The sequence below is a fragment of the Meles meles genome, chromosome 5 (genome assembly GCF_922984935.1).
Source record: "Meles meles chromosome 5, mMelMel3.1 paternal haplotype, whole genome shotgun sequence".
NCBI classification, from domain to species: Eukaryota; Metazoa; Chordata; class Mammalia; order Carnivora; family Mustelidae; genus Meles; species Meles meles.
In genome coordinates, this window is record NC_060070.1 from 44,040,000 (window position 1) to 44,067,047 (window position 27,048).

General features: G+C 35.8%; 1 protein-coding gene across 4 annotated transcripts in view; it reads right to left on the reverse strand.

Moving 5' to 3' along the window:
- Window positions 1-4,701: 4,701 nt before the first annotated feature.
- The window catches only part of ZNF292 (zinc finger protein 292), a 92,613-nt gene continuing 70,266 nt past the window's right edge, over window positions 4,702-27,048 (reverse strand). For 3 of the 4 annotated variants that reach the window (XM_046004965.1, XM_046004966.1, XM_046004968.1), the window contains 3 exons: window positions 23,499-23,635; window positions 21,135-21,276; window positions 4,702-13,507 (listed from right to left, as the gene is read on the reverse strand). In XM_046004965.1, the coding sequence (XP_045860921.1) occupies window positions 6,371-13,507; window positions 21,135-21,276; window positions 23,499-23,635 (7,416 nt within the window). In that variant the 3' untranslated portion in view covers window positions 4,702-6,370. Of the gene's footprint in view, window positions 13,508-21,134; window positions 21,277-23,498; window positions 23,636-24,079; window positions 24,099-27,048 lie in introns of those variants that run through there. The other variant, XM_046004969.1, reaches the window with a different exon arrangement.

Sequence of the window (27,048 nt, forward strand, 5' to 3'; positions counted from 1 at the left end):
AAAGTCCACAACTGTAGTTTCAGACCCGATAAAGAACTGATCACTATTCCTCTCTGCCTTAATGACCTATAAAAACCTCAAATTCAGTATTAGCCTTTCATCCAACCCTATTTCTTCTATATTACCTTGGCAAACAATGTCACCATTCTTAATTACCCAAGCCAAAACTTGAGAATTTTACAACATATACTATTTTTCACATCTTAACCCCTACTAAATCTTTCTCACTGGAACTTAACCCGTTCTCTAGCAAATCCTTTTCAATGGAACCTGAAAATGCTCGATTTTCCTATACTGTGAAAAACTGGTTGGACTCCATGACTCTTTTAGCAACTATTGGGTTAGTTTTTTAAAAAATTATTTCAATAAAATACCAAAAATAGGTGTTTACACTTGCTCTCTACACCTCTCAAACTGACTTGCACTCAAACTAATTGCAAACGTCACAGATTACTTTACCACTAAATCCAAAGGAGACTTTATAATTCCCTTATCTCAGCAGAACATGACACCTGAAATAGTTCCATCCTACAAGGCTCATGATTTTTTTTTTTTTTTTCTATTTCTCTTTTCATCTACTTTCAAAATTCTGAGTTTCTCAGAGTTAGGTCCTGGATCCTTTTCTATACAATCTTCCCTTATGCAATCATCAATTCACAGAACTGCTCTTTTATCCTCACCCTCCTAAATAACATTTCTTCAACCATTTATTCAAACTAAAAACCTGTAAAATTTCTCAATTTCTATCCTCTTCCTCTTTTCCCATAATGATCAAGTCCTGTCAAATATCCTAGATCTCTCAAGTCTGTCCCCTTTTCTCCTTCAGCCATCACCACTCTTCAAGACTGTATTTGTTCTTCCCTGGACAACTTGGGCAACCTCTTTAACTGGTCTCCTTTTCCACTGGAACACCCCCTCACCAGAATGAACTTTTAAAACCAGCTTGGGAGTTTTCTCTAACTTCCTTCCCCTTATCTCCTTCTTTAGTGAAGTCTTTATTAACTGTTTTCCCTCATTACAGACTACATAGTACCAAATTCTCATTGTTATATATCCTTATAATGCCCTTGGCACTAATAATTATGCTAATTGTACAGACTCTGAGCTCCAGAGACTCTTTATTCCAGTCAGAGTCAAGTTCTCTTTATCTCCCATTTAAGCATTCAAGAAGTTTTTACTACCATTAAATATGTACTATGTTTGAGGTATTGGATTGTTCCTTGGCACAGAATAAGCAGCAATTACAACCTGATAAATGCTATCAAGGAAAGCTGAATGCTGCAATGGAGTAATTGATAATGGGGATGAGGTCTGAGGCCTAAAGAATGAGGAGCTAGAACACAGTAAAATACAGCATTTCAAGCAGAAGGAACCACTAGTGCAAGGGCCTTGAGATATTAAAGAGCTTGGTCGGTTTGAGGAACTCAAAAAGAAATCCATGTGGCTAGAACACAATGGGCAAAGGAGAATAAGAATTTAGATGGGCAGGCATCATAGTAAAACAAACATCATGTTTTATCTAAAGGGCAGTGTGCAGAGAAAATTTCATTTCTCCACACACTTCCCACAGACCCACTAGAATTACCTTTAAAAAAAAAAAAATTTAACCCAGCTGTTCAGTGGGGAATATTCTGGAAGAAAGCTCATAAAGAAAGTTACAGTGGGGTAGGCAAGAAATGATTTGGATGAGAAGTGGGTTCCTTTTTGCTTGAGGTAAAAATGCCTAAAATTGTGACCAAACATAAAGGGTGTGACTTGGTTACCATGATGATGTTAGAGAACCTAGAATGAGGAACCTAGGTAGTTATTTCACTTATCCAGATTAGGAATAGCCGAGAGGAACGGATTTAAGGTGGGGTAGGGAAAGAAATGATTTGGAGGTGTTATGTTGGAGGTAGGCAGTTGAAATTACAAGTCTGTAACTATGAAAAGTTTGGTCTTAGAGGTATAAATTTGGGTGTGACAGCACATTCATACTGAACACCAGAGAATGGGCTAAATCACCCAGAGAGAGAATGGTGACATACACACACAATAAGCCAAGGTTAGGTATTGGGAGGGAATAGGGTTGGACTCAGCAATGTAGCAGCCAAAAAGGTAAGATAACCAAGAGAGAATTATTTCCAAGAGAACTCATTAAACCTATTAAATGCTCCTAAAGCAGTGAACAAGCAGAAAAAAGAATAGATATGGCAGCATGGAAGAGAATGGTGATCCTGATGAGAGCAATTTCACAACAGTTGTGGGGAATATATATAGTGGGAGTAAATGAGAAGAAGAGGAATGTTTGACAACTCCGATTAGCTGATGAGAACCTAATAAAAGGGATTATAGTGAAATGGAATCTCTTTGAAATTATAAATTTGCCTGTTGTAATGATTTCCCTCCCATTCAACTGCTCAAGAGCAGACAGGTTTTGAAATTGTTCTAGATTACGACAGAGAGAAAGGCATGGTCTGAGGATACCTGTATAAGAGTGCATGTAACAGTGGGATCTAGTTTCTAAAGTAGGACAAGTTAAGGACAGGGTGGTAGGATTAACTGACTAGTTTCAATGAGGTAGAAGTATTTTTTTAGTGGATATATCCCAAGCAGGTGAGCTAGCAGTTTGTGGTTGGACAGGGGGAATCTAAGTTCCAAATATGGAAGTGATACATGTAGGGCTCCCATTCATGGAGAGCTGATCACTGAAATGAACCACCTCTAAGGAGCAAAACCATTGAGAAGTAAAGCAGATACTATCATTTTGTTCACTGAGAGGTAGGTAGTGTTGGGAGGCACAGACAATAAACAATACAAAATTAAAAGCACTGTTATAAAAGGACATGTGAAACCTATCAACTGGAATGGATAAATTGGCCAATCTGAAAAATCACCATTTGTAAACAGCTGCTACAAGTTGCACTAGTGCACACACCTGCTTATTCTCAGCCCTGATATAATGAATGCTATTTTAGAGGAATGGTTCCTAAAAGGTTCTCCCTAGAACACTAAGTTAGTAGGATATATTTAAGTATTTCTTTCATTAAAAAAGAAAAATATTTTCATTTTCAGTTAAGTCTGAAAAATTCCCATGTAACAGTTAATATGTTCCCTGCATAGAACTTTTTTTTTTTTTTTGAACTTTCAGTCTTTAATATACTACTGCACACTGGATTCTTTAAACTCGCAATTTAGACAACTCTGATGACAGGATGCTCCAACCTGGTGCTATCTCACTACAATAAACATTCTGAAAAAGAATGTCTTACTGTTCTACTTCTCTGTTAAGACCTTTTCTTCGGGCCCCCACCATTTTTTGCTTCAATTCTCCCAGCTTTTAACTTCCAACTTATCCGATCTATCTTCCTCTATAGAATACATATTATCTTTCTAAAATTGGCACCTGGTCAAACTGTTGAACTTAAATGCATTCAGTAACCACTCAACAAATCAAAACTGAAAACTATATGGCATACAAGAACCTTCATGACCTGGCCCATTTCCTCTTCAGCTTCTCCACCCCCTATCTTTCCACACAGACCACTTGCAATATTGCAAATGCACTATGCTGCCTCATACCTCCATACCTAGAATTTCCATTTCCCCATGACCATTCAAGGACTAGTCATTCTTCTTTCAAGACTCACCTTTTCCAGATTTTCATAAACACCCGCCCCTGCAATACAGCATTCTCTCCTTGATTATCTCTAGCTATAGTATTTATGTCATCTTAATAACTACAGCAACTGTTTCCTTACCCGATGATCAAAAAGAAACTCGATCTCTGTCTGGCCCTTTAAAATAATTTAAGCTGAATTTAACACAACTGAAAATTTCCCAAACTGTTACCTTTTCACTTCACATGATATATTATGAATAACATGTTCTGATCTGTAGATTAAAATTCTTTGGGTTTAGAAGAAGGGAAAAAAAATCCATTTTTAAATGATAAAACCTAAGCAAACTAAGGCTGTAGAAAGAAAATACCTCAATAGACTGAGGAAAAGTATACATGAAAAATACATACTTTAAGATTCCTTTTTTAATACTTAGGCATTACATTCCATATCAGATTTTACCAACATGCTGTTCTATAAATCTGTATTTTTATACCATAACTTGATTTTTTCTGTTTCATGCTAAAAAGCCCACTCTGCTATAATTATGTTTAGTAAGCAGTACCTGGAATAAAAAAAAATTAACTCAATGTTGGCGAACTTTCTCCTGACATGTAGAACAATTACAGAAATGTCTAAAGGGTCAATTTTCTTGAGCTAATGAGCGAAAGAAAAGCCCCAATACAATGGTATTTTCACTTAACAGTGGTTCATCACTATATTCACCAGAAATAAATCTACTTGCTACTGCACTATTTAGGGCAGTTTTTGCCAAATGCTTATCTTTAAGAGCTAGGTCAACTTCCAAGAAACTTACGGAAACATTCAGTTGTTAACAAAAATTTAATATTAAAATTATTCAGAGTTAAGTTACTGTTAATTTAGAAAAACATGATTAATTACCCATAAGAACAACTTTTATTTTAATAAATAACAGTGGGCTTATCAAAGGGAAGGAATTTTAATGTGTCAAGTTTTATGCATATTGGTAATAAACCTTAAGAAGGTGAAACCAACTATTCAATACAACCCATTAGGCCCTAAAAATAAAACTATAATGCTTTAATAAAACTTAAAAAAAATATTTTCCAAAAGAAAATAATTCACTCCTTGACCATGCTTATTTATTCAGAGTACCAGCAATTTCAGTTAAGTGCTTCATTTTTCCTGCAAATCTGATGTTGCACAGGGAATATACACATTTTCTTATTATTACAACATCGTCAATATCTCAGGCTAATAATATTGTGAATGCAACTGGTTTATAACAAACATAAAGTCAAAAATCAATGCTACTATATATGGCAAACAGAAACAAAAGTAAATTCAAAAGGTGTTTTCTTTTGTTTCCAGTCCTGACTTTAGCTGGACTTCAAATGAAGGTAATAAACTCTCCTGAAATAACCTCTATCTCTGCCGTGAATCCACAGTATAAATATGGTGAATAAAGCTAAACTATAAGAGCTAACTATATACTGAATAACCAAAATAATCAATTATAACAACTAATACTGCTCTGGAAGACCAATCTAATGAAAAAAGTATCATTAGATGTGGTGGGAAAATACAAATCTGTACAATCTAACATCTATAAACAGTAAAATCAAAACATCCAACTTCCTTATAGAAAGTGTTTCATCTATGTAATTATAAATGTTAAGGACTCTTGCATTTTATAAACACAAGATGGGCTCACTTTGATGATACCAATTTTAAGATTTATAAAAATGTTTAAAAAAATCTTTCCACAAAAGTTTATACAGTTTAAAGCTATACACCAATCTATAAATCTCAGAAAATGGAAAAAAAAAACTTTGTAAGATCACATGTATAAAACAAGAAATGAAATGTGATTTTATTTAAGGCAATACTGGGCTACTTCACAAATCACCACCTCAAATATTTACACTGCTCCACACTACTAGTTTCTATCACATTCACAAAGGATTTTTTTTTAATACCAAATGTTTAAAATCTTTGATGTAGTAAATTCTTTATTCACATTTCCATTATATTTCATGGAATCATAGTAACTATACCCAATTAGAAGCATTGAAAAAAAACCTGTAGCTATAGGAAACCGCTAAAGAATCTGCTATAATTTCACATGATTACCACCCCAAAATTCTGGAGGATAAATTTACAAAGCAGAGCAAGATATTGATATAATATGTCTACTTTGTGAAAAGTAATTCTGAGATCTTGTAAATAAATGTTTTATGTAAAAATCGATGAACTATGGCAGTTTCTACTTTTAGTTCAAAAAATTCTTAATTTAAAACAATAAAAGAACAGTTTTAAAAACTTGATCACTCAGTTAAAAATTAAAATTCCAAATATAAATGTGTCATTTAATAGTTTAGACTTACACACTGCTGGTGGCAGCAAATGATTTACAATAATAAATATATACAAAAAAGGTATCTACAAACAAAGACTACTGTCCTACATGAGCAGTGACCTGGTGAAACCTATCAATCACACAGATAATTCAATTTAGTTCATGGAAAGGGCAACTGGCTGATAGAAATTTGAGGTGTAGCTCAACTATTTACAATAACTGATTCTGTTCCTCAAGTCCCATAGGGATAAAAAAAAAAGTTTTACATGACAAATGTCATGTTTTTTTTTTTGTTTGTTTGTTTTTTTTTTGGCCAGGTTAATTCATGTCAACAACAAAAATTAATGAAAAAGTTTCACAATTCTAGCATGCTTAATGGCTTCCTATTTAAAATGAAACCGTAAATAATGTATTTATAGTACATTAGTTATCAGTACTGCCCTCTACCTGTAGCTTTACCCATACTAATTTCTTTCATAACAGATACATCTGGATCATTTGAATGTACTTCAAGTTTTTTCAGACTGACGGTAGGTTTCATTTCCTGAAGTTGTTTTAACACAAGTTCAGTGCAATCTTTAAGAGTCTTGTCTAAAACAATTTTTACATTATCACTGCACTGAAGCTGTGATGGATTGGCAAACTGTACAAAGGTTTCACTTTCTTTACAAGAACATACATGATTTCCACTAGTCACAGCAGTCTTATCAATATTTTTTCTTGAATTTGAATGGGATCCTTTCTTATTTCCACTATTTGGATGGTCTTTGTCAGAATTTTTCTTCTGCTTCACTGCAGACTCCTCAAGAAACTTCAGAAATGATACTTCAAATCCCATCGGTTTAAATGAGCTCCAGTCAAAAGATGCAGGATGCTCCTCTGTAGTTTGAATGGCAACAGCAGTTTCTTCTTCTTTATGCGTACTACTTAACTCAACTGCCGATGCTGGTTCTGCTTTTTCAACTTTTCTCTTTTTATTTTGGGAGACATTTTTTTCTTTATTAACTCTCTTCAAATTACTTGTTTTTTGTTTTTCTGACTGGCAGGGGTTATTTTCCTGAAAATCATTACTTACATTTGAAGAGGTGTGAGCTTGGGTCTCCATACTTGCATTGTCTTCATTTATTAATTTTGTAATAAATAATTCTGTTAGCTCATCCATTTCATCTTTTTCATTTTTTTCACTTTCCCTCTGTGGAACTGTAGCTGTTCTGGAGTTATCATTACTCTCTGATACACATGCATCAGAATTTTTCACATCACTCTTATCACCTTCTTGCTCAGAAGTGTCCTTTAGTTGTGATTTGAAGACAATGAGAAGGTTACGGTGTTGTGATGTAAATGCCTTTGATAATTTATGGCATTTATAATGTCTTATTATATTGCTTTCACTTGTAACAACTGAGGTGCACCCTTTTATCATACATGGATACTGGGTCACAAATCTGCTCGTACACTCAGATAAGGCATCATTTCTAGCCTTTATAGAATATACGTGCTTTCCACGTTTCAGAGAATAAGGCTTATTTTCTTCGATCTGCACAATTTTAGCAGTCTTATTTTCTAAGTTATTTTTTTTCTTTCGTTTTGTCTTAGGCATTTTGATTCCTTCCTTTCCAGATCTGTGTTTTGTCCCCCGATGCTTAGATTTTGTCTTTTCTTGGTTTGCTTTGCTTGATATATTTTCTTGACCAGGTGTTAGTCTTCTTGGCCGAATCAAATGAGCTTTATGTTTGTCATTATGCTTATTAAAAATGTGTCGGAGGAGATTTGACCGAGTTGCATATATACGGTCACAGCCTTCACAGTCACACTTATATATGCCATCTTCTTCAGTTTTACTTCCCCTGATTCCAATTCCATGATCTGCCTCAAGATGAACAACATAGTTCAAGTATGTGGTAAATGAAGACTTACACTCTAACTGGTCACATGGAAATTTCCCAACATCCACAGAAGCAGTCATACTTTCAATTTCTTCAGGAGTCATTTCATGAAGTTTCATGTAGTGTTGTATCAGGCCAGTAATTGCTTGGAAAATTCGAGAACAGTCACTCACCTGACACCGAAATTCTTTCACAGTCTGTTTGGTTTCAATTTCTTCACTTTCTTTACCAGCTTCACTTTCCTCTTCAACCTCTGCAGAAAATGCAGGTAGATCTGACTTGTGTACAGCCTGGTAATGCAGAATTAAGTTTTGCTGTATAGTAAAAGCAGCAAAGCAACCCTGGTGGACACATCGATAAGGTCTGTAGGGGCTGTATCTTGTTGGAAACTCAAGAGAGTGAGAAACTGGTTTCTTCCGTTTTTTCTCCTCCTTTTCTTTCTTATGTCTCCTAATTTTTCGTCCTTTGGTTTGTATGTTTGTGAGAGAATTTGTATTACATTGTTCTGAAGTAACTGTGATCACCTGCAAGGTATTTTCTGTTTTTTCAGGACTTTTTTTTTCTACAAGTTGTTTTTCTGGGATCACAGCTACATTACTGAGGGCATTCTCCTTCACTGCTCCCAAGTCTAAAGCAGGCTGGAATTCCCTTTTATTTTCCTCTGTCATAGTTAGCTGTCTTTTTACTTGTGTAACTCGTGGGGCTGATAAATTTTCACTCTGAGATTTTCTCCCATAAGGTCTTTTTATTTTTAACTTTACCATTTCTTCTGTTGTAAAATGATGGACCAACTGGCAGTGTGCCCGGAGATTAGAATTTCTTGTAAATGTTTTTGTACAGGTAGGTACTACACATTTAAATGGAGCAAATTTCAACTGATTCTTTTTAATTTCAAGAATCATTTCTGGAGTGTACTGATGAATCTTACCATAGTGCTTAAATAAAGCATCCTTTGTCATAGCACTGTAATTACAGCCTTGGTTTTGACACACAAAAGGTTTATTAACTTTGTCACTGAACTGAATGTTGCTTATCATTTCAGAAACTGGCTGAACAACTGTGACATTTGGAATTGGTTTAACAGGAGTGGGAGTCAGTGTCACTGATGTATTTACTAGTACACACTGGGGTGCTGGAGTGGACAGGTCATTTTCTAATTTCAATTTCTGCAAGCCTTCTAAAATTTCCTGTATTTGATCCTCCTTATGTAATATTTCAGATGGAGGAATGTTACTTTTTGCTGGCATGACACCTACGAAGGAGGAAAACTGAGTAGTATCAGGTAACTTGTTATTTTGTACAGTGTTTACTGAAGGAAGCTGAATGTTATAATTTATTTGAGCATTCTGTGACGTTTCACCAACACTGTGAGATCCAGTTTTTACCTCAAGTATTTGAGAATTCATAGCACTTTTAATAATTTCAAGAGTCTTTTCAAAGTTTTGTATAACATTGTCTTCAGAAATCTGCAAATCAGAATTTATTGAAGTTGTGCATGAATTCAAAGCCATCATTTGGGAATCACCATTTTCAGTTTTTAATGTTAAAGGCGCTAACACTGTATGGGACTCAAGATTGGTTTTAAAGTTTTCTTTCACATCAGTAATAAATAACTGATTGTCAACACTATTTAATTTCTGTGTTAGGTTTTCCACCAAACCCTGAGGCTCACAATTTGTAATTACATTTGAATGAAGGTTACTAGTTGGTATCTCAATACTCTTTGCTATAAGTCCCATTGCTGTTAAGTCATTTGTTACCAAGTTTTGGGAAGCATTAGGTGCAATTAGGGGAGGAGCAACTTTCTTCCTTCTCTTTGAAGCACTGTTTCCCTTTTTATTTAAATGACCAGACCTCGTGTTCTGAGGACCACTTATAACTGAAACACGTGAACTGTTATTGGTAAAATTTTGTGATGGCCCACTAGAATTAGGGAATGAACTAGAACACAAACCATTTTCAACAGTCTTCAGTAGTAAGTCATTTGTTGGGAAAACGGGCAAACTGCTGCATTCCTCAATGGAGGAAGTTTTCGAGTTTGGTGTCCTATTCTGGTTTGTCAGCAGGGGGTTTGGGTGGCATACAGTCTGCAACAGGGGTGGTACAGCTGGATTTGGCATCACTGTTGTATTTACTTGTGCTGCATCTGGAACACAACCTGCTGGAACATGAGAAAGGATTTCAGAACCCTCAAATGTACTGGGAATGCCAGCAGTTTCCAAAGCCTGTTTAATAATTTCACTTCCTTCTTGGCTAACACTGGTACTAAAGCTAGTCACACCAGTCCGAGGAAATGTATTTGGTAAAAATGTTGGGCGATTTTCAGCAGCAAGAAGTTGCAGGAACGATGGATCTTTAAAACATGCTTCTGGATTGAAGGTAGACTGTTGCGGTTGCTGCAAATTTACTGCGTTTGTGGAGAGAATCATGCTGGCAAGAAGAGAAGGCTGTCCATTATTCTGTAGAAGTTCTTGAGCAATTTCTGCTCCATCCAGTGGTTTACAGTAAGATCGCTTAGATAAGTGTCCACCCAGAGATCTGGGATTAGTAAAAGCCCTGTAACATCTGCTACAGATAAATTTCCCATCTCTGATAATTGCAGGCCATTTAGCCCTTTTGTTGTGCTTGGGTTTTCTTTCCTTCCCATTTGGGCCCCGCCCACGGTCTTTTTTAACCTTTTCAGGTGCAGACTGTTGGGCACTGGTGCTATTGAAGTCATTTGCAACACTGACTTGTGAAGGAAAAACTGCATTTTCACCATTACCTCCCTTCAAAAAGGAGGAATTAGTGTTTCCTTCAACCTGTGAGGAAAAATGATTGGCATTGTTTTCCAGTTGGGAAAAAACAGAATTAGCCCCACTCTCTGCTGGTGAAGGGAAGAGAGACATTGAACTACTTTCCGCAGGCAGAGGAAGGAAAGGATCTGAACCACTGTCAATATTCAAAGGCAAAACTGTTTTGGTTAGATCTTCCATTTGTGCTGGCAAGGTAGTAGTAGATAAATTTTCCATCTGGGAACATATAATACCACCACCTTGTTCATTTTTATCCTGAGAAGGTATATTTGGATTTATGACACTTTCCACTGAGGGCAGCAGTGGAGTGGACACACTTGTTAAGTGAGCTGGAAAAATGGAAGGCGAGACATGCTGCAACTGATTTGAACAAGTAGGATTCCCGTTGGCTTTGGTCTGTGGTGTAAAAAATGCATTGTTAGAGCTGCTCACCTGTGATGGCAAAAAATAAACAAACTTTCCATTATTTGGTGTATTTAAGTTGTTAGATTTCTGACCTTTTTTACTTTTGCGCTGCATTTTAAATGCAGCATACTGGTCAGGGTGTGCTGTCTTCATGTGTTTCCCAATACTCTGTGAAGAATTATAGGTTCGAGTACATCCCTCAACCTGGCAACTGAATTTCTGAACTGGCGCTTTTGGAGGCACTGATGGAGTTCCTAAAGAACTACTTGGGTTGGGCTGTGGTGGAACAAATGTGATACTTTCCAATGTCTTAAGAGGTAAATTATAAAGACTGGATGATGTTTTGACATTACCTCCACATTCAAACTTGGAAGCTGGTAAACTGTTTGGAAATCCTGCCTGATTTTGCACAGAAAAGGTCATTAGGTTGTTTACTTGTCTTTCTAAGTTTTGTGGGGTAAGGTCACCTATTTTGAGGGTTTCTGAATTTACTAAAGAACTCTGTGTAATCTGGGCTTCATTAAAGCAATCCTGCTTTCTTTCTTGAAAAGTTGGACGACATAAATCATTACAAGTATCTCCACCTGCTGTATGTAAGTTTGTGACCAGTGATTCACTAGTGCCTTCCACAGTTGAGTTTTCCTGTTTTCCAAAGTTATCCTCGATCCCCTGATTGAGGGACACTTTAATGGACACAGCTACTTCACTGGCCTGAAGCAGAGGAGTAGTCTCAGAGTTCTCCAAACCATTTGACAATGGTCCATCAGCTGGCCTGAGCTCTGATGTAGAAATCTGGTCTTGTTTGGTCACAGCTGATTCTGCTTTGCTTTTATCCCAAGCATCACCTCCATCTGTTGGTAAAGTGTTTTCAATATTATTTTCTGAAGGAAGCACAGACCTCTCTTTCTCAAAGCTCACTTCTGTGTTTGGATTCACTTTAGAAGGCTGAACGCAATCTCCAGATGAAGTACGCTGGTTTTCAGGAGGCAGCACTTTTTCAGGAGTACTGTGATCGTCCAGATGCTTTTCTAGCTCGCTCTGAGAACGATAAACTTTACCACAACCTGTGAACTTACAAGTGTAGGTATTATAATGCTGTGCTTCATGATCATACAGTAAATAAGCTTCTGAAAAAATTCTGCCACATTTAGGAAACATACACTTTGCTCTAAAAACTTGATGTTCCTTTCGGTGTGTTAAGAGCTCTGCGTAACTATTAAAACCAGCCTTACATTTCATCTGTATACAGATATATGGTTTACTGCCACAGTGCATTTGTAGGTGATCATTAAGATGAGTAACACTTACAAAATGCCGTCTACAGTACTGGCAAATAACTTTTTTGCTTTGCATTTCAAGAAAGCGCTTGGCATCTTCATTATCCTTATGCCCCTTTACATGAGCGATTAAATTTTTAAAGTACTTAAAGCCCTTTTTACAAAAAGTTACAGGGCAATTAAATTCATTAACAGGTACTGGTTTTTGGACTGGGATTACTTCTGGTTCATAAGATTTATCTTTGTCGTCATTCTCATCATCTGAACCATCATTGTCATTAAATACTATGAAGTCTGTTGAATAGAGACTATTCTTTTTTATAGGTCGCTGTTCCTGTTTGGTCACAGCATTAGTCTTCTGATTCTCGTTGGTAGTTGTGATCTTAGGTGGCCTCCCCAATCTTCTTAATGGTTTCATAGCTGCTAGTCTCTCTTTACTAGATTGTTTAACATGCAATGTGACATGAGGGACAAAAGTTTCTTTAGAATTGAAGTTCTTTGCACATATAGGGCAACTGTAAATCCCATCTTTGTAATGTTTTTGAGCATGTCGTACTATTCTATGACCAAGGAATTCTTTGTCACATAGCACACAATATTGCATGTAGGCCTGCCAATTCCTAAACCTAGCAGAAATAAATCCCCTCTCTCTTAATTGTTTTATTTCTCTCTTCTTCTGCTTTTCATCACAGATGTCTTTAAGAAGGCCAGAATTAGCACCAATTCCACCAGAAAGTCCATTCACAGAAGTTTCTTTAATCTCTTCCTGGTAGTCCACTACTTTCTCATAAACTTCACTGTCGTTTAGTTCATCTATTGAAGACACAATAGATGCTTCTTCTCCCATTAATGCAAGACACTGTCGTTTTAACGTTTTCCAATCCCAGAATTCTGGATCAAAGGGCCACTGAGTTTTCAATACAAGTAGGAGCTCACAGCGTAGAGAATTTGGTATTGGAAGATTCTCTTCATCATATTTCTGGTCTGGCTGGTTATACAGCATCTCCACAGCATAATATGCATCTACGGTAGGCTCAATAAGAAATTCACTTAGCTGACAAGCACGTTTAACCTCTAGATCATCAGGCAACAAGCATGAAATGGTCTTGCAAATAGATATTTTCACTTCAGTATTTTCTGTAGATTCCAAACGAAGGGCTTTTACACATAATTCTATACAGGTGGCAAGTCCAGCCCCTTCAGTCTGTGAAAAAGCAAACAGGAAATGTTAATTTAATCTATACTAACCAACACATATTTGCGAATTCAGTAATTTTGAAACTAACGTTTGCTACTCTCAAATTCTGCAGCTGCAACATATGAAATGCTGCCTCTTCTAAAGCACTGTAGCTTAGCTGTGTGTGTGTGTGTGAGAGAGAGAGAAATGAACTATAAAGAACAGCAGGAGAAAGATAAGCATTGGGAATAAAGAGAAGACCTGGGTATAAAATCACCTAAAATAGCTAGGCAAACCTGGAAGCTACTAACTAATCTAACCGTTCACAACCCACTTATAAAAATCGAAATAGCATTTAAACTTTGTTAAACTACTGTGAACATTAATAAATATGTATCAAAAGTATATGATACAGTTTAGTATAATGTCTGGTACACAGCAAGTGATCAATAAATGTCAAGTTTATCACAAATCTTATTTCCTAAGTTTCTATTTAGAATACTTCTGAAATAAAAACCCAATTACAGAACTGAGGAAGTCCCTGTATTTCCTAATTTACTAGAATGAAAGGAGATTTTCACTTTTAACAGAATAAAGTTAACCTGATCCTTCACCGGTGGGGGGGGGGGTGTTCTATTATACACTGGCTGAATGCCAAATCACTTACCTCATTGTTGAACCATCTTAAAAATCAGAAGTACAAGGAGACACAATAAATGTTTTTCCTTTTGAATAAGCATCTTGAACTATTATTATAAGATAGCAGTAATGAAGGTAAGAGTCATTTGGAGGTAGAGGTAGTGAAGAGATAAAAATGGGTTTTAAAAGGACTAAGAGGACATAAATCTAAGAAGTAAACCAGTGTAAGATGTGGTCACATTCATGGGAATGGAATATGTATTATACCAGATCAAAAGGCAGAGAAGAGAGAAGTAAAAAAAAGCTGACAGGGTATTTTCACAGGCTAAGAAGGAAATAGAATATTTTACTCAACCAGCTTAGATTTGTGGGCCAATACGAAAGTGAGGGGAGGATACGAAATTGGCTTGACTTCATGAAAAGCAAGGGTACAAAGACCAAGAAGAAAATGGACAATAGATGATACCTATTTTTAAAAGTGACAGTGAGGAAAGGACAACAGGAAAGAAAGGACAACAGGGACCATATAGTTGTCTCCAGCTTTCATGTCAAAACCATATATTTATTTTCTACTATTTGAGATAAATCTGAGCCAGAAAACTTTAACTGTAAAACATCTGTACCTATGTTACATGCCTGAGGGGCTACTACTAATAATGGATAATCAGGTCACTCCTTTCTTGTAGTATGAAGGGGAAAAAAAGATGTGGTGAGGAAAGGTATGTATTACAGAGAGGATGTCTTGGAGAAATCCAAGGTGAAGTCAACCATAAAGATGATATGAAGTGATAATGAAGACATACCAGAAGGACTAGTACGTTTATACAGAACAAGAATTGTGGAGAAGGATGTTTTTCTTTAGAAAAATTCGGGAAATGATGGAGGAAGAAATGGCTTTAAGAAAGGTTTCAGGAAGCCTGTTTTGTGGATGCCATCTGCACTGAGGAAGAGGGACTGTAACTATTCTGTCATGTGACTGTTGATCCCTTCATAAACAACAAAAGCAGATTCAAAAATTCTACTTACTGCTTAAAAAATGCAACTAAAATTATTTCAGAGAGAAACTCAACAGTTCTAATACAGTCTTCTATTGGATTCAAGGGTGATTTCAACTCATTAAGGGCAAATGGCTTTGAATAAATTTGCTTTAAAAATACCTTAATGTTGTAATTAAATTTGAAATCTTAATGCCAATGAAACTACACGAATGTTTTTTTATTCTTGTGAATTTTTCATCTTTGTGATTAAAAATTGTTTATAGGTAAGTAAGTGTTTTTAAAGATGAGTTTGAATTAATAACTTCCCATAAATATGTAATTAACAATTAGCCCATAAAAATCTACTTAATTCCGGGGTGCCTGGGTGGCTCAGTGGGTTAAGCCTCTGCCTTTGGCTTAGGTCATGATCTCAAGGTCCTGGGATCAAGCCCTGCATTGGGCTCTCTGCTCAGCAGGGAGCCTGCTTCCCCCCCCCCCCCCCCGCTACCCCACCTGCTTCTCTGCCTACTTGTGATTTCTCTCTGAAATAAATTAATAAAATCTTTTTTAAAAATCTACTTAATTCCTATCATTAGTTAATAAAAGTTACTGATAATACCAACTTGAATTTAAGAGTGACAGATGAAAGTTGAGTGCTAAAAATTGAGAGGAGGAACATAGCATCATCCCCCACTGACAACGATCCAGCATGAGGCAACCTTCTAAAAGATAAAAGATTTCATCTTTGGTACCGCGCCCCCCCCCCCCCCCCGACTTTTCTGTTCCTTTCCTCTGACTGCCTAGTATCCTTGGCCCAAAACTACCCGAGGTTTAAAGACTGATTAGCTTCCCCCCACCATACATCCTATTCAGCCTTCTCCATTCACACACAGCAACATGTCTTAACCTGCTTTAAAATTCTTAAGTGCTTACCTTTGTACCTCAGATATATATTCTTAATGGGGAATACAAAAGGGCCTTCACAATCTTTAAGTATGCCTCATCTGGTCTAGATTTAACTTTTATCTTTTGCCTTATCCAAATAGCCTATATTCCAGGTAAACTAAGCTAACTGTATTTCCTCAAATATGCCATTCCCTCATTTGTCTTGATACCACTTGTGATATTGTGATATAATACATACATATATTTTTTGGTTTTCATCCAGGGTTCCCAGCAAGTAGCTCCTAAAACCTTTGTAATTTCCTAAGTGATAAGTGCTGTATGGACATCTTTTGTTCCCAGCTCCTGAAACAGCTCCAGAACCTTAAACTGTGAAACAGGTGCTGTTACTAATAAGGCCCCTTTAACCACAAAGAAGTTTATTTATGTTAATGAGGCAATTTTTGGAAAGCCCCTAGATAACCACCGGATGGGGGCTGACAGGGGAACAAACCTGTGATTACAGGGTTGAATCTTTCAGCTCTTGCCCACACCCCCATCCCAAGGAAGGGAGAAAAGCTGGGGTCTGAATCAGTTGCCAGTGGTAGCTGATGATTTAATCAATTATGCTTATGTAACGAAGCCTCTGTAAAAACCCTAAAAGAATGGGGTTCAGTAATCTTCTGTACTGGTAAACATATGGAGATCTGGGAAGGCAGCTTGCTCCTTACCCTATGCCTATCTTCCATCTGTTTCTTCCTGAGTTGTATCCTTTCATAAAATCAGTAATCTAGTAGGTAAAAGTGTCTTCCTGAATTCTGTGGGCCACTCTAGCAAATTAATCAAATCTGAGGTGGTGGTTGTGGGAATTAGCCAGTTGGTCAGAAGCACAGATGACAAACTGAACTTGTGATTAGCAGCTGAAGGGGTGGGTGGGTGGCAGTCTTGTGGGACTGTGCTATCTCCTGGTAAATACTGTTGGACTTAAGTTGTAGGGTACCCAGATGGTGTCCACAGAATCAGGTATCTGCTTGATGCAGAGACCATCCAAACACATTTGATGACCCAAAATATTCAGTGAGTAGTGAAGAGAGGAGAAAAGTTTTTTCCATATATCACTTTTCATGCTTTTTCTATTACTAGGAACACTTTCCCCTCCCACTCTGTGCGGCTACCAGAGTCAACACAGACAAGTGGGTTAGAATGCCCACCTCTTTTATTCATTCAGCTACTTTATACCAGGCACAGTGCTAAGCAATGTGCTCTGACAGGAGTCTCAGCATTCCACCAAAAGAGAAAGACCCATACACCATATTGCAACTGTTTGTGTGTCTCCATTAGTAGACTATGAAAGCCTTAGGGCAGGGCTGTATTTTTCAACTTTTAATTTCAAGGGTCTAGGAAAAAGCATGAATAAACTATCCAATAGCTCCTGGAATTCTGAAAGAGGGCTGCCAGGTAACCCAAATCACTATCTTTGAGACTAAATTACATCATGTGAAAAATAAGGAGTTACACTAGAATCTAGTTACCAGAGCATTAACTTTAAAGGTTTCTTTATTATGTATAGGTTTCTTTATTATTATTATGTATATTATTATACAGTAATAATCTACGATTCTAGAGTTTTTCTGTTTTGTTCTGAGAGAGAGAGTATGACGCACACATGCCACTGGGGGTAGGGGCACAGGGAAAGAAAGCTCAAGCAAACTTCCCACTGAGCTTGGAGACCAACGTGGGGCTCGTTCTCACTGAAATCCTGAATGGAGCCGAAATCAAGAGTCAGATGCCTAACCAACTGAGAAACCCAGGTGCCCTAAGATTCTAGTTTTAAGATAAAACCTCTAGAGGAACCTGGTGGCTCAGATGGTCAAGCAATTGCCTTTAGTTGAGGTCACGATCCCAGGGTCTTGGGATGAAAGTCCGCATCAGCCTCCCTGATCGATAGGCAGCCTACTTCTCTCTCTCCACTGCTTGTGCTCTCTCTCAAATGAATAAAATCTTAAAAATAAATAAATAAATAAATAAAACCTCTGTCTGATCAGATTTCAGAAAGTAAACAACAAAGGGCAAAACATTTTATGCAATAGGAAATAAGATTTTGGGGGCAGAGTAACTGATTAGCAGGTTCCAAGTTATTCTTGTGAATAGGTGAGCTCCCCTGACCCAACTTTCTAAGCTATTATTCATGCTTGTAACTGCTTTTTAATGGGCTTTACTTCCAAACCTAAAGTCTCTCCACAAAGGTACTATTCAGCAGAACTGTCCATGATGATAGAAGCATTCTTTATCCTATTCAAGGTCACTAGCCCCATGGAACTACCGAGCACCTAAAATAAAGGGTTACTGGTTACCATAATGGACAGTATAGCTCTTATCCAAGTTTTTCCCTCTCCAACACAATCTCCTTATTAGTGGGGTGTAAGGTTGAGGGAGGAGAGTCATTTTTACCTAACTTCCTTGATTAATCTAAGTAAGAAATGAAATACAAAGTGGTTCGAGTTACCAGGTGGTCAAGAGAAAGTCACCCAATCTGCCAGGCTTCTAGTTTCAAAGTCCTTCCACTTTGCTATACTGCTCTTCAAGTTAGACATAAAGCAGTGGCACAACCTGTATTTTAAAACTGCACAATAATTTTTAAAGAAACTTAATATTTTCTTTTTACCTGCAGCACAATATATAAAATGAAAAATCAGAATGAATTAACAAGGTTGATAGACAAAAACTATATAGATGAATTAATTCACCCCTGTTCTTTACTCCTGAAAGAGAAATTCTATTGTTCTGAAATTATTTCAAGAAAAAAGGGGAAATATGTAAGATTTACTGACCAACTACAGATTTTAAAAGTTACTTTTAAAGGGGGAACAGGAGAGTATCTTTTGTCTGTCCTTTCAAAAAAAATTACAGATGAATTAAAAAATACTTCTTGAGGCTTCTGGGTGGCTCAGCTGGTTAGAAGTCCGACTCTTGAGATCATCTTAGCTCAGGTCATGATCGCAGGGTCCTGTGATGGAGATTTTCCCTCTCCCTCTCCGTCTGCCCATCCTCCCCCACTCGTGTGTTCTCTTTCTCTACAAATAAATAAATGAATCTTAAATACTTCTTTCAAGTTGCATCCCCGTTCTTAAGGATTCCTAAACACTGTTTGGCACCCCATTCTACATAATATTGGCAACTTTAGAAAATGTCTTCTGTGTACATTTAAAATGGAAACCAACTGCTTTACTATAAGGGTTACTGTAAGAAAATAAATTAATTCTGGGGTACCTGGATGGCCCAAGTGGTTAAGCATCTGCCTTCAACTCAGGTCATGATCACAGGGTCCTGGGATTCAGCCCCATGTCAGGCTCCCTGCTTAGCAAGGAGTCTGCTTCTGCCTCTCTCCCCTGCTGGTGCACACTCACTCTCTCTATATCTCAAACGAATAAATTAAAAAAAAAAATCTTAAAAAAAATTAATTCTGTAAAACTTGGACTCCAATTGAGATAATGAGAAACATTTATGTAACCTCTGCTTATCAATTTCCTCTTCAGTTATATCTAATCTTTGATCTACTTATTAAGTGTTTTCATTTCAATAACTATGTTTTTTATTCCTAGAAGTTTTGACTCTTTAAAATCTGCTTGGTCATTTTGATAATATCTTTCTTTCTCATGCTTTACTTCCTTATTTTGTCTTTCAATATATGTATTTTATGTAATTGTCCATAATTGCGTTAAACTGTTACGCAAATCTAGTTCTTTTTCTCTACTGAAATGTATTCACGTCACTGTTTGTTATGCTTTACAAATTTTTAAAAAAAATTTTGTGTGTGTGTGTGTGTGAGTGTGTGAGAGAGAGAGAGAGAGAGAGAGAGAGAGAGCCGTGCACACACACACACATGCACACAAGCAGGTAGAGGGCAGAGGGAGAGGGAGAAGCAGGGAGCCTGATGTTGGGCTTGATCCCAGAACCCTGGGATCATGTCCTGAGGTGAAGGCAGCTGCTTAACCAACTGAGCCACCCAGGCACCCCGATGTATAAATCTTGATGGTTAAATTTATGTCTTTAAATAGTCTATTTAATTCTACTGTTATTTTTCTCTGATAAAATTCCCTCATGACAAACTGTTTCATGTTCCATAATTCTTGATCATCAACTCATCTTAACCAGGGCTTTACCTGAGAATCCAGTACTGAGTATATGTCCCTTCAAAGAAGTTCTGCATTCTGCCAGGTGTTACCAGCCCAGTACTCCACTCTTACCTTCTTAAACATTACTTACTTGGCATGGGGATTTCTGGACTATATAAATAGGGTAAATTTAGGCCACAAATCTGTGTGAGGGTAGACCTATCCTTACAACTTCTTAAGGGAAACATTTTTCCTTCTCTGACCCACAGCCCAGTAGAACATGCACAAGCTTCCCTATCATCTATCTGTACTAAAAAGCAGCATTTTTCTAGTCTACTTTTTCAAAGAAATTATAGAACTTTGTAGGTGGGACAGGGGGACAGATTGCTGAGTTCCAACTCCCCAACTGGTGAGGGCCCATAAAGCTATCTCCCATCCCAATGTGCAAATACCTTGGTTACTGCCAAGTAGTAACCTATTCCAATACCCATCAGGCCAGGAGAGACCCAGAAGCAGCTTAAGAAAGCTTTAAGTTCTGCTTCAGAAAGCTTTAAGTTCCTCTTCATTTTGGGCCTATGGATTCTCCCTAACAGTCCTGCAATCTTAGATGCTATATATCAAAAGAAATATTTATTTTATTTCACCGAGTATGTTAAGGCACTTTGTAGAAGGATTTTTAGATAATGTAATCTGCCAAACTGCTAGCAAAGGAAGCTATTTCCATATCTCTCTTTATACTTTCTTAAATTTCTATAAAGCCAATTATCAAAATAGTGTAACACCTAGAAGCAAAAATTGTCAAATGATAAAATACCAGTATATGCATATTATTTTTCTTTAGGTCAAGAGCAAGCCCCTGGCTCTCATTTGTAGTTTTAAGTTTTTCTGTTATCAAATGCCTATAAGACTAATTAAAGCAATGTTCCAAACTCTAAATGAAATAACAGAAGTTCACTGGAAGAGGTGCCAAAATAATAAAGTTTTTATTAAAGGTAATTAATACATCTTAAATTGAGGAAAAAATAGCTTGATCATTCTTACCTCTGAATTAATAACTTTAATCAGGAAGAAAATGTGATATACTGTCTTGGTTAACAGAGAAAGTTGCCGACATCTTTCTAGGTACACTTGTATAGATGGTTCTACTCTTTGCTGTAATTTACTCCAAAAGAGAGTGAGCTCCCTAAAAAAAAGTATTAAAAATAGTTGGAACAATAATGTAGTAATCATGGACTATATTGGTCCAGTCATTACATTTGAAATTAAAACTGGTTTTAGATTCCAAATTCTACATGTGGAAATTAAATTTAAATTAGATATAAAATATAAAGTATATTTCAATTTTTTTAGAGACTAAATAAAATCAGGATATCATTCTTTTAATATTTTTCAATGTCAGAGAGAAGCAATACCCATTACTAGTAAAGCACCTCTCATTTAAACACGTTATACAAATGGTATCTGAGCCACATTGATCTATACAGATCAATGGTGTATTTTTTAAAGTATTTAATTTTATCTTCTACCTGAAACTGACCAACTGGCCACTTAAATTTAAAAATTTGTTATTAAATATTAACAATCAATGATGACAAAGAACTCAAAAGAAAGTAACTAATTTCTGTCAAATTGGTGGAATAATAAACTTTGAAAAATGAACTTTGAAATTTATTTCAAATACAATTAGAATGTATGTTTTACAGAAAATAATCCTACGAAACGATGAATTTTCCTCCCTTTTACCCATCGTCCTATTTCTCTTCTGTCCTCTGTGGTTAATTTCCACAAAAATCTTCTTTCTTTCTTCAACTTTTTTCACCAAGTAATCTCCTCAATACAGGCCTTTCCTATTATTAGTTCCTCAGGAACTCTGCCCTTTCACCACCCACTTGAATAACTTGCTCATTTACTGAATTTTAACCTATATACTGAGGACTTCAAAATCTGTCTCTCCAGTCTTGACCACTTTCACCTCTCTAGTTCTTTATAAGACTTCTCCAATTTGATCTCTTCTGAAACCTGAAACTTAATATATGAAAAAGATGATTAACATTCTTTCCAGTTCACCATCTTTGTAATTTAATGCATCATTATCACTGACCCTATAAAAGTCTCTGCTTTCTATTATCCTAAAGACTGTTTGTGTCAACATTTTTTCAACCCATCCTGCATCCATAAGGAAGCCTTCTTAACTTCCCAGATAGACTGTTAACTGGCTTTCTAGTTGACTTTTCAAGCTCAACTCTGTTCTGCCACTTCTTCCCAACCGTCCTCACTGTTGAGACCCCAAAGCATTCTCAAGTACTTGTATTAAATAGCATTTCTTAAACATAAATTTCTTTTTTACCCCCCTTACTTAAGAAGTTTTAATAGATCGCCTTCGTTGTAATGAAATTCAGACTTTGATGAATTTTTCAAAGCAATGTAAGAGTTAATTTTTAAGTCACTACTAGTAATTTATATTACATGGAAAATCTACTTCTCCTCAGTTAAATGCATGCTTTTTATTATCTCTTCATAATCTATCTACCTTTTATATCAATCCTCTGTGTACTGCATGACTTTCCCTTCATAACAAAACTCAAAACTGCTCAGAAAACCTTTATAACTGTGAACTTTATTCTTCTTTAATTACACACTGATTTAGCTTGCCTGTCCCATATTCGTGGGATTTGTATGTCGTATGTCATTTGGTAAAAATTCTTAATGTCTGAATGTTGTAAACTGAATTTTGTGTTTCCAGTATTACCAACACAACACTGAAGACTAATAATGCTGTTCACTGGCCAGATAAATTGTCAGTTTTAGCTAACACATTAATTTAAGACAGCTGATCTTAAGATTTTTTTTTTGAGGCAGTTGAAGTCAACATCTCTATTAGTTATATGTTATATATAACAGGCTTCTGCACACTTGAAAATGTACCATATAAAGAAATATGCACTCAAGAAGTTAGTGAAGTAGAATGGTAAATGAACTTTATTTCCACACATAAATGACTAAGCTAGTTATGTAGTTGGAAGTGTGTAATATGTAGAGGAAAAAATATACACAATCACAGACTGCTTAGGTATCTGAAAATATTGTGGCATTAGACAAAATAAACATTTCCTTCATCTTCTAACATCTAAAAATTTCCTGATCATTATTAATCATTATACAACCATTACTGGTATACTAAGGAGTTGTGTGGTCCTTAACATAAAAAAGTTTTAAAGTTACAATATGAACTACTTCATGGTCAGTCTGAACAGCATGTAATAACAGAAAATAACTTTTATAAGCTTTTTGTTTTGGTAAGATTTTAAAATATTAAGAAGTATATTCTTAAGCACTCTGAATTCTCACAACCTATCTTGTATTCTTATTTAATAAACTTTTCTTTACAAAATAAAACCAACTCACCAAGCACAGTACATATCTCCTTGTTGGAGCTGACGTGATAAAAACGCAGTACATAAGACAAGAGCACTTTTTTCATCACCCTCGGATTCTAAGTTACAAATCATTTCTAGTGCATCTTTGCAGTCAACTTCTGAAATCTAAAGAAAAAAGGATATAGAAAATATGCCATAAAATGGTTTTATTATTAGGATATATAATAATATACTTTTGAATCTTCACTAGATATTTACAGATCATTTTTTATCAGTAAAACCTCTAGTTTGTCATTACTGGGCTGCAGTAAAGAAATAATTTTTCTTCAAGTCGGAGAACTATTTTCATAAACTTTACAAATACTTATTTATCTGAAATAACTAATGCTAATTTTAAGTATACTCTACCCATTAATCAGGACTACGATACTGAAAAAGAAAAGCTGTATTTTCCCCCCTTTATCTGGTAATTTTAAAAGCATTAAAATCAGCAGAAAGACACAGAAAGGTATGCTGGATATACACTAATAAAGTGTCTATTCATCTGAGGGGGAAGAAGTATACTATGAAACATTTTATTTAGTTATACCACCTTTAAATTAAGCTCACCTCAGTGTTCTATAAATCTCCATTATTTTTCTTTTCATATAAATTCATTCCATCTCAAAGCCTGTCAACAGTCATGCATGCATAAGTATAACCTAGATGAAGGCAACTTCTTCATTTAATTACACATGTATTATCTATTACTTATTTTTTGAAAAATTAAAATTACATTACAATGATTTAATGATTTAATGATTTAAGTATGTAAACAGATCTCCATAAGCATTTGCTGTAAGACAAGGATATAAGCAAACAGCATATAATCACAAATCACTGGTGTTCCACAAAATAAAAAGATTAATTCCAACATGGTATAACTGACAAATGGGGAAAAAAAAAATGAAGACCAATACAGATGACTGGCACCCATGTACCAGAGAGATAACGATGCCCCTCCTTGCTGACCTTCTGTCTGTCCTGACCAACTCTTGAGTAAAGGGAAAGTGTGTGTGTGTGTGTGTGTGTGTGTGTGTGTAAAATGTAATGTGTTTGGGACTGAACAAATGTCTAAATGAGGATAATCTTGAGACTAATCTTTGAGGATAAAGGTTGCATGAGGATAGATTCTGAGGTTCCATTTTATACATTAAGTTGGGCTAGAAAACTCTAAAACAAGACAAGACCCAACTCTGAGTCTGTGTATTAGTGGCCAAGTTAAATTAGTGGCCAAGTTAAAACTGAAACCTATGTCTTGGAATTCCCTGGTGCAGTGCTCTTTCCATTATTCTTTCATTTCTTTCTAACAAATCTTTAAGTGACCCCACTTAAAAAAAAGGGGGGGGGGCAAATCAATATATAATCATACAATGAATATTTTCAAATTTCTACATTGTTAAGTGCATTATCAGACATATTTTATTATTTAATCATAAATTTCCTACTAGGTAGGTATTATCATTAACATTTTATAAACAATGAATGCGGCGTTCAAAGAAATCATGTTCATTTGCCCAAACTGCAACAGTTAATTAAGCAGTAGAGCTATAAATCAAATTTTGTCTAACTGGCATTAAACACTCAAGCTCTTTCCATTTCATCACATTATCTTTTATTGCACGCTGTGTTAACTTTAAACAATTACCCCATTACAGACATGCGGAAAAATGTTAGAAGTCACCCCGTCAGTTTTATTTTTTCATGTTAATAATAACAATAATGGCAGTTACTATTTATTTATTAGTGCCAGCTTCTTCAGAAGTAGCACTGCTAACCAGCACAACAGCTTGCCTGGTAGATATTACTACTAACTTTCTAGACGTAAGGTTCAGAGAGGTTAAGTTACTTGCTCAAAATCACATGCTTACTTAATTAGTGGCGGTCAAGACTTTAACCCAGGGACAGCTTCAAAGTCTGCTCTTTCCAGAACTCTCCATGCATAAACATACTGAGGCCTTTTATTGCTAAATACTGACCCTTTACATGTTCTGCTTTAATAAAAAATCCTATTTCCTGACAGTACGATTTGTTTTGAACTGATCTTTTGTTGTTTTTGTTGTTCTAAAACTAAGCTAATCTTCTTGAATGCTCAAATGATGCAAAATGTGTACATTATATATATATAAGGAAATTCATTTCCCCAATGACATTACCTACATTATTAGCTTGCACTTAGTAATTAGAAATACATATATATTTGTATTAAAATAGCCTCAATATGTTTATTTCACATATATACAACATATCAAACTGTAACATTTGCCATATTCAGCAATATACAGGGAAAACAGAAACCATATTTAAACTAATGGATGGCTGAATTCAAACCATGAAAGTACAAGTCAAATATAGCTAACAATGAACAAGAATTACTATTTTTTTTTAATCCAAGGCAGCATAAAGTAGGAATTACCATTATATACATAATAACTATATAGTATAGATCTTTTCTCTATTGCTTTGAAAACTGAGCAATAATTTAAACACCAGAAAATTTAGAACTGTGAATAAACTGTCAAAGTCAGAATGATCTGTTTGTTAAAGACATATTATGTTAACTCCCTCTGTAAAACAAAAAATCATTTTATGAATGTGAATAATGATTTTTATGTTTTAATATGGCTCTTTATGCCAGGTATTCAAAAAGCACAGAACACTTCAACAGTATTCTATATACAATTGCCAAGTGTACTTTTAAAATGTATTGGCTTAAAAAAAATTTTTTTTTTTAAATAAAATGTATTGGCTTTAATCACATTTTAAGAAGTCTTGCTTATTAACATAAAATTGCTTTCCAACTAAAAAAGAAGTTAGAAGGTGCCTGTGTGGCTCAATTAGTTGAGCACAGGACTCCTGATTTCAACTCAGGTCATGATCTCATGGGTCCTGGGATGGAGCCCCTGGTCCTCCACCTCCCACCTCCACCTCCCTACTAGGCAAGGAGTCTGCTTGAAAGATTCTCTCCTCCTGCCCCTCCCCTCACTAGCCGTCTCTCTAAAATAAATAAATCTTTAAAAAAAGAAAAAAGAACTTAAATGGTAACCCTATCATACTGAAAAAACGTAAAATCAAATCATGAGCTACTATTTAACTCTCAGGCAAGCAAAAATTTAAAATACAAATAATCTCCAGTGTTAGTAAGAGGAAATTTCATATACTGTTTATGGGAGCCTAAACTGGCATAATCTTTTTTGGATGGTAGCATGGCTCTATAAATTAAAACGTATAGACTCCTTAATCCAGCCAAATGTTTCCAGAAATTTGCCCTACCAGTGTACCACTGACAAGAACGAAAGGATGTATATATAAGGAAACCATTTAAATGTCATCTAGTCTGACCAAAGATATCATAAATCCATACTATGGAATTATGCAGCCATGAGAAAGAATGAGGTTGATTTATATGGAATGATATGAAAGGACGTCCATAATAAATGGGTAAAAGTGAACAGCAGGCAGGGTGTGCATATGTATGTTTGGAGCATATAAAATATATGCATGTACATAGAAAAGGATCAGGTTATATATCAAATTTC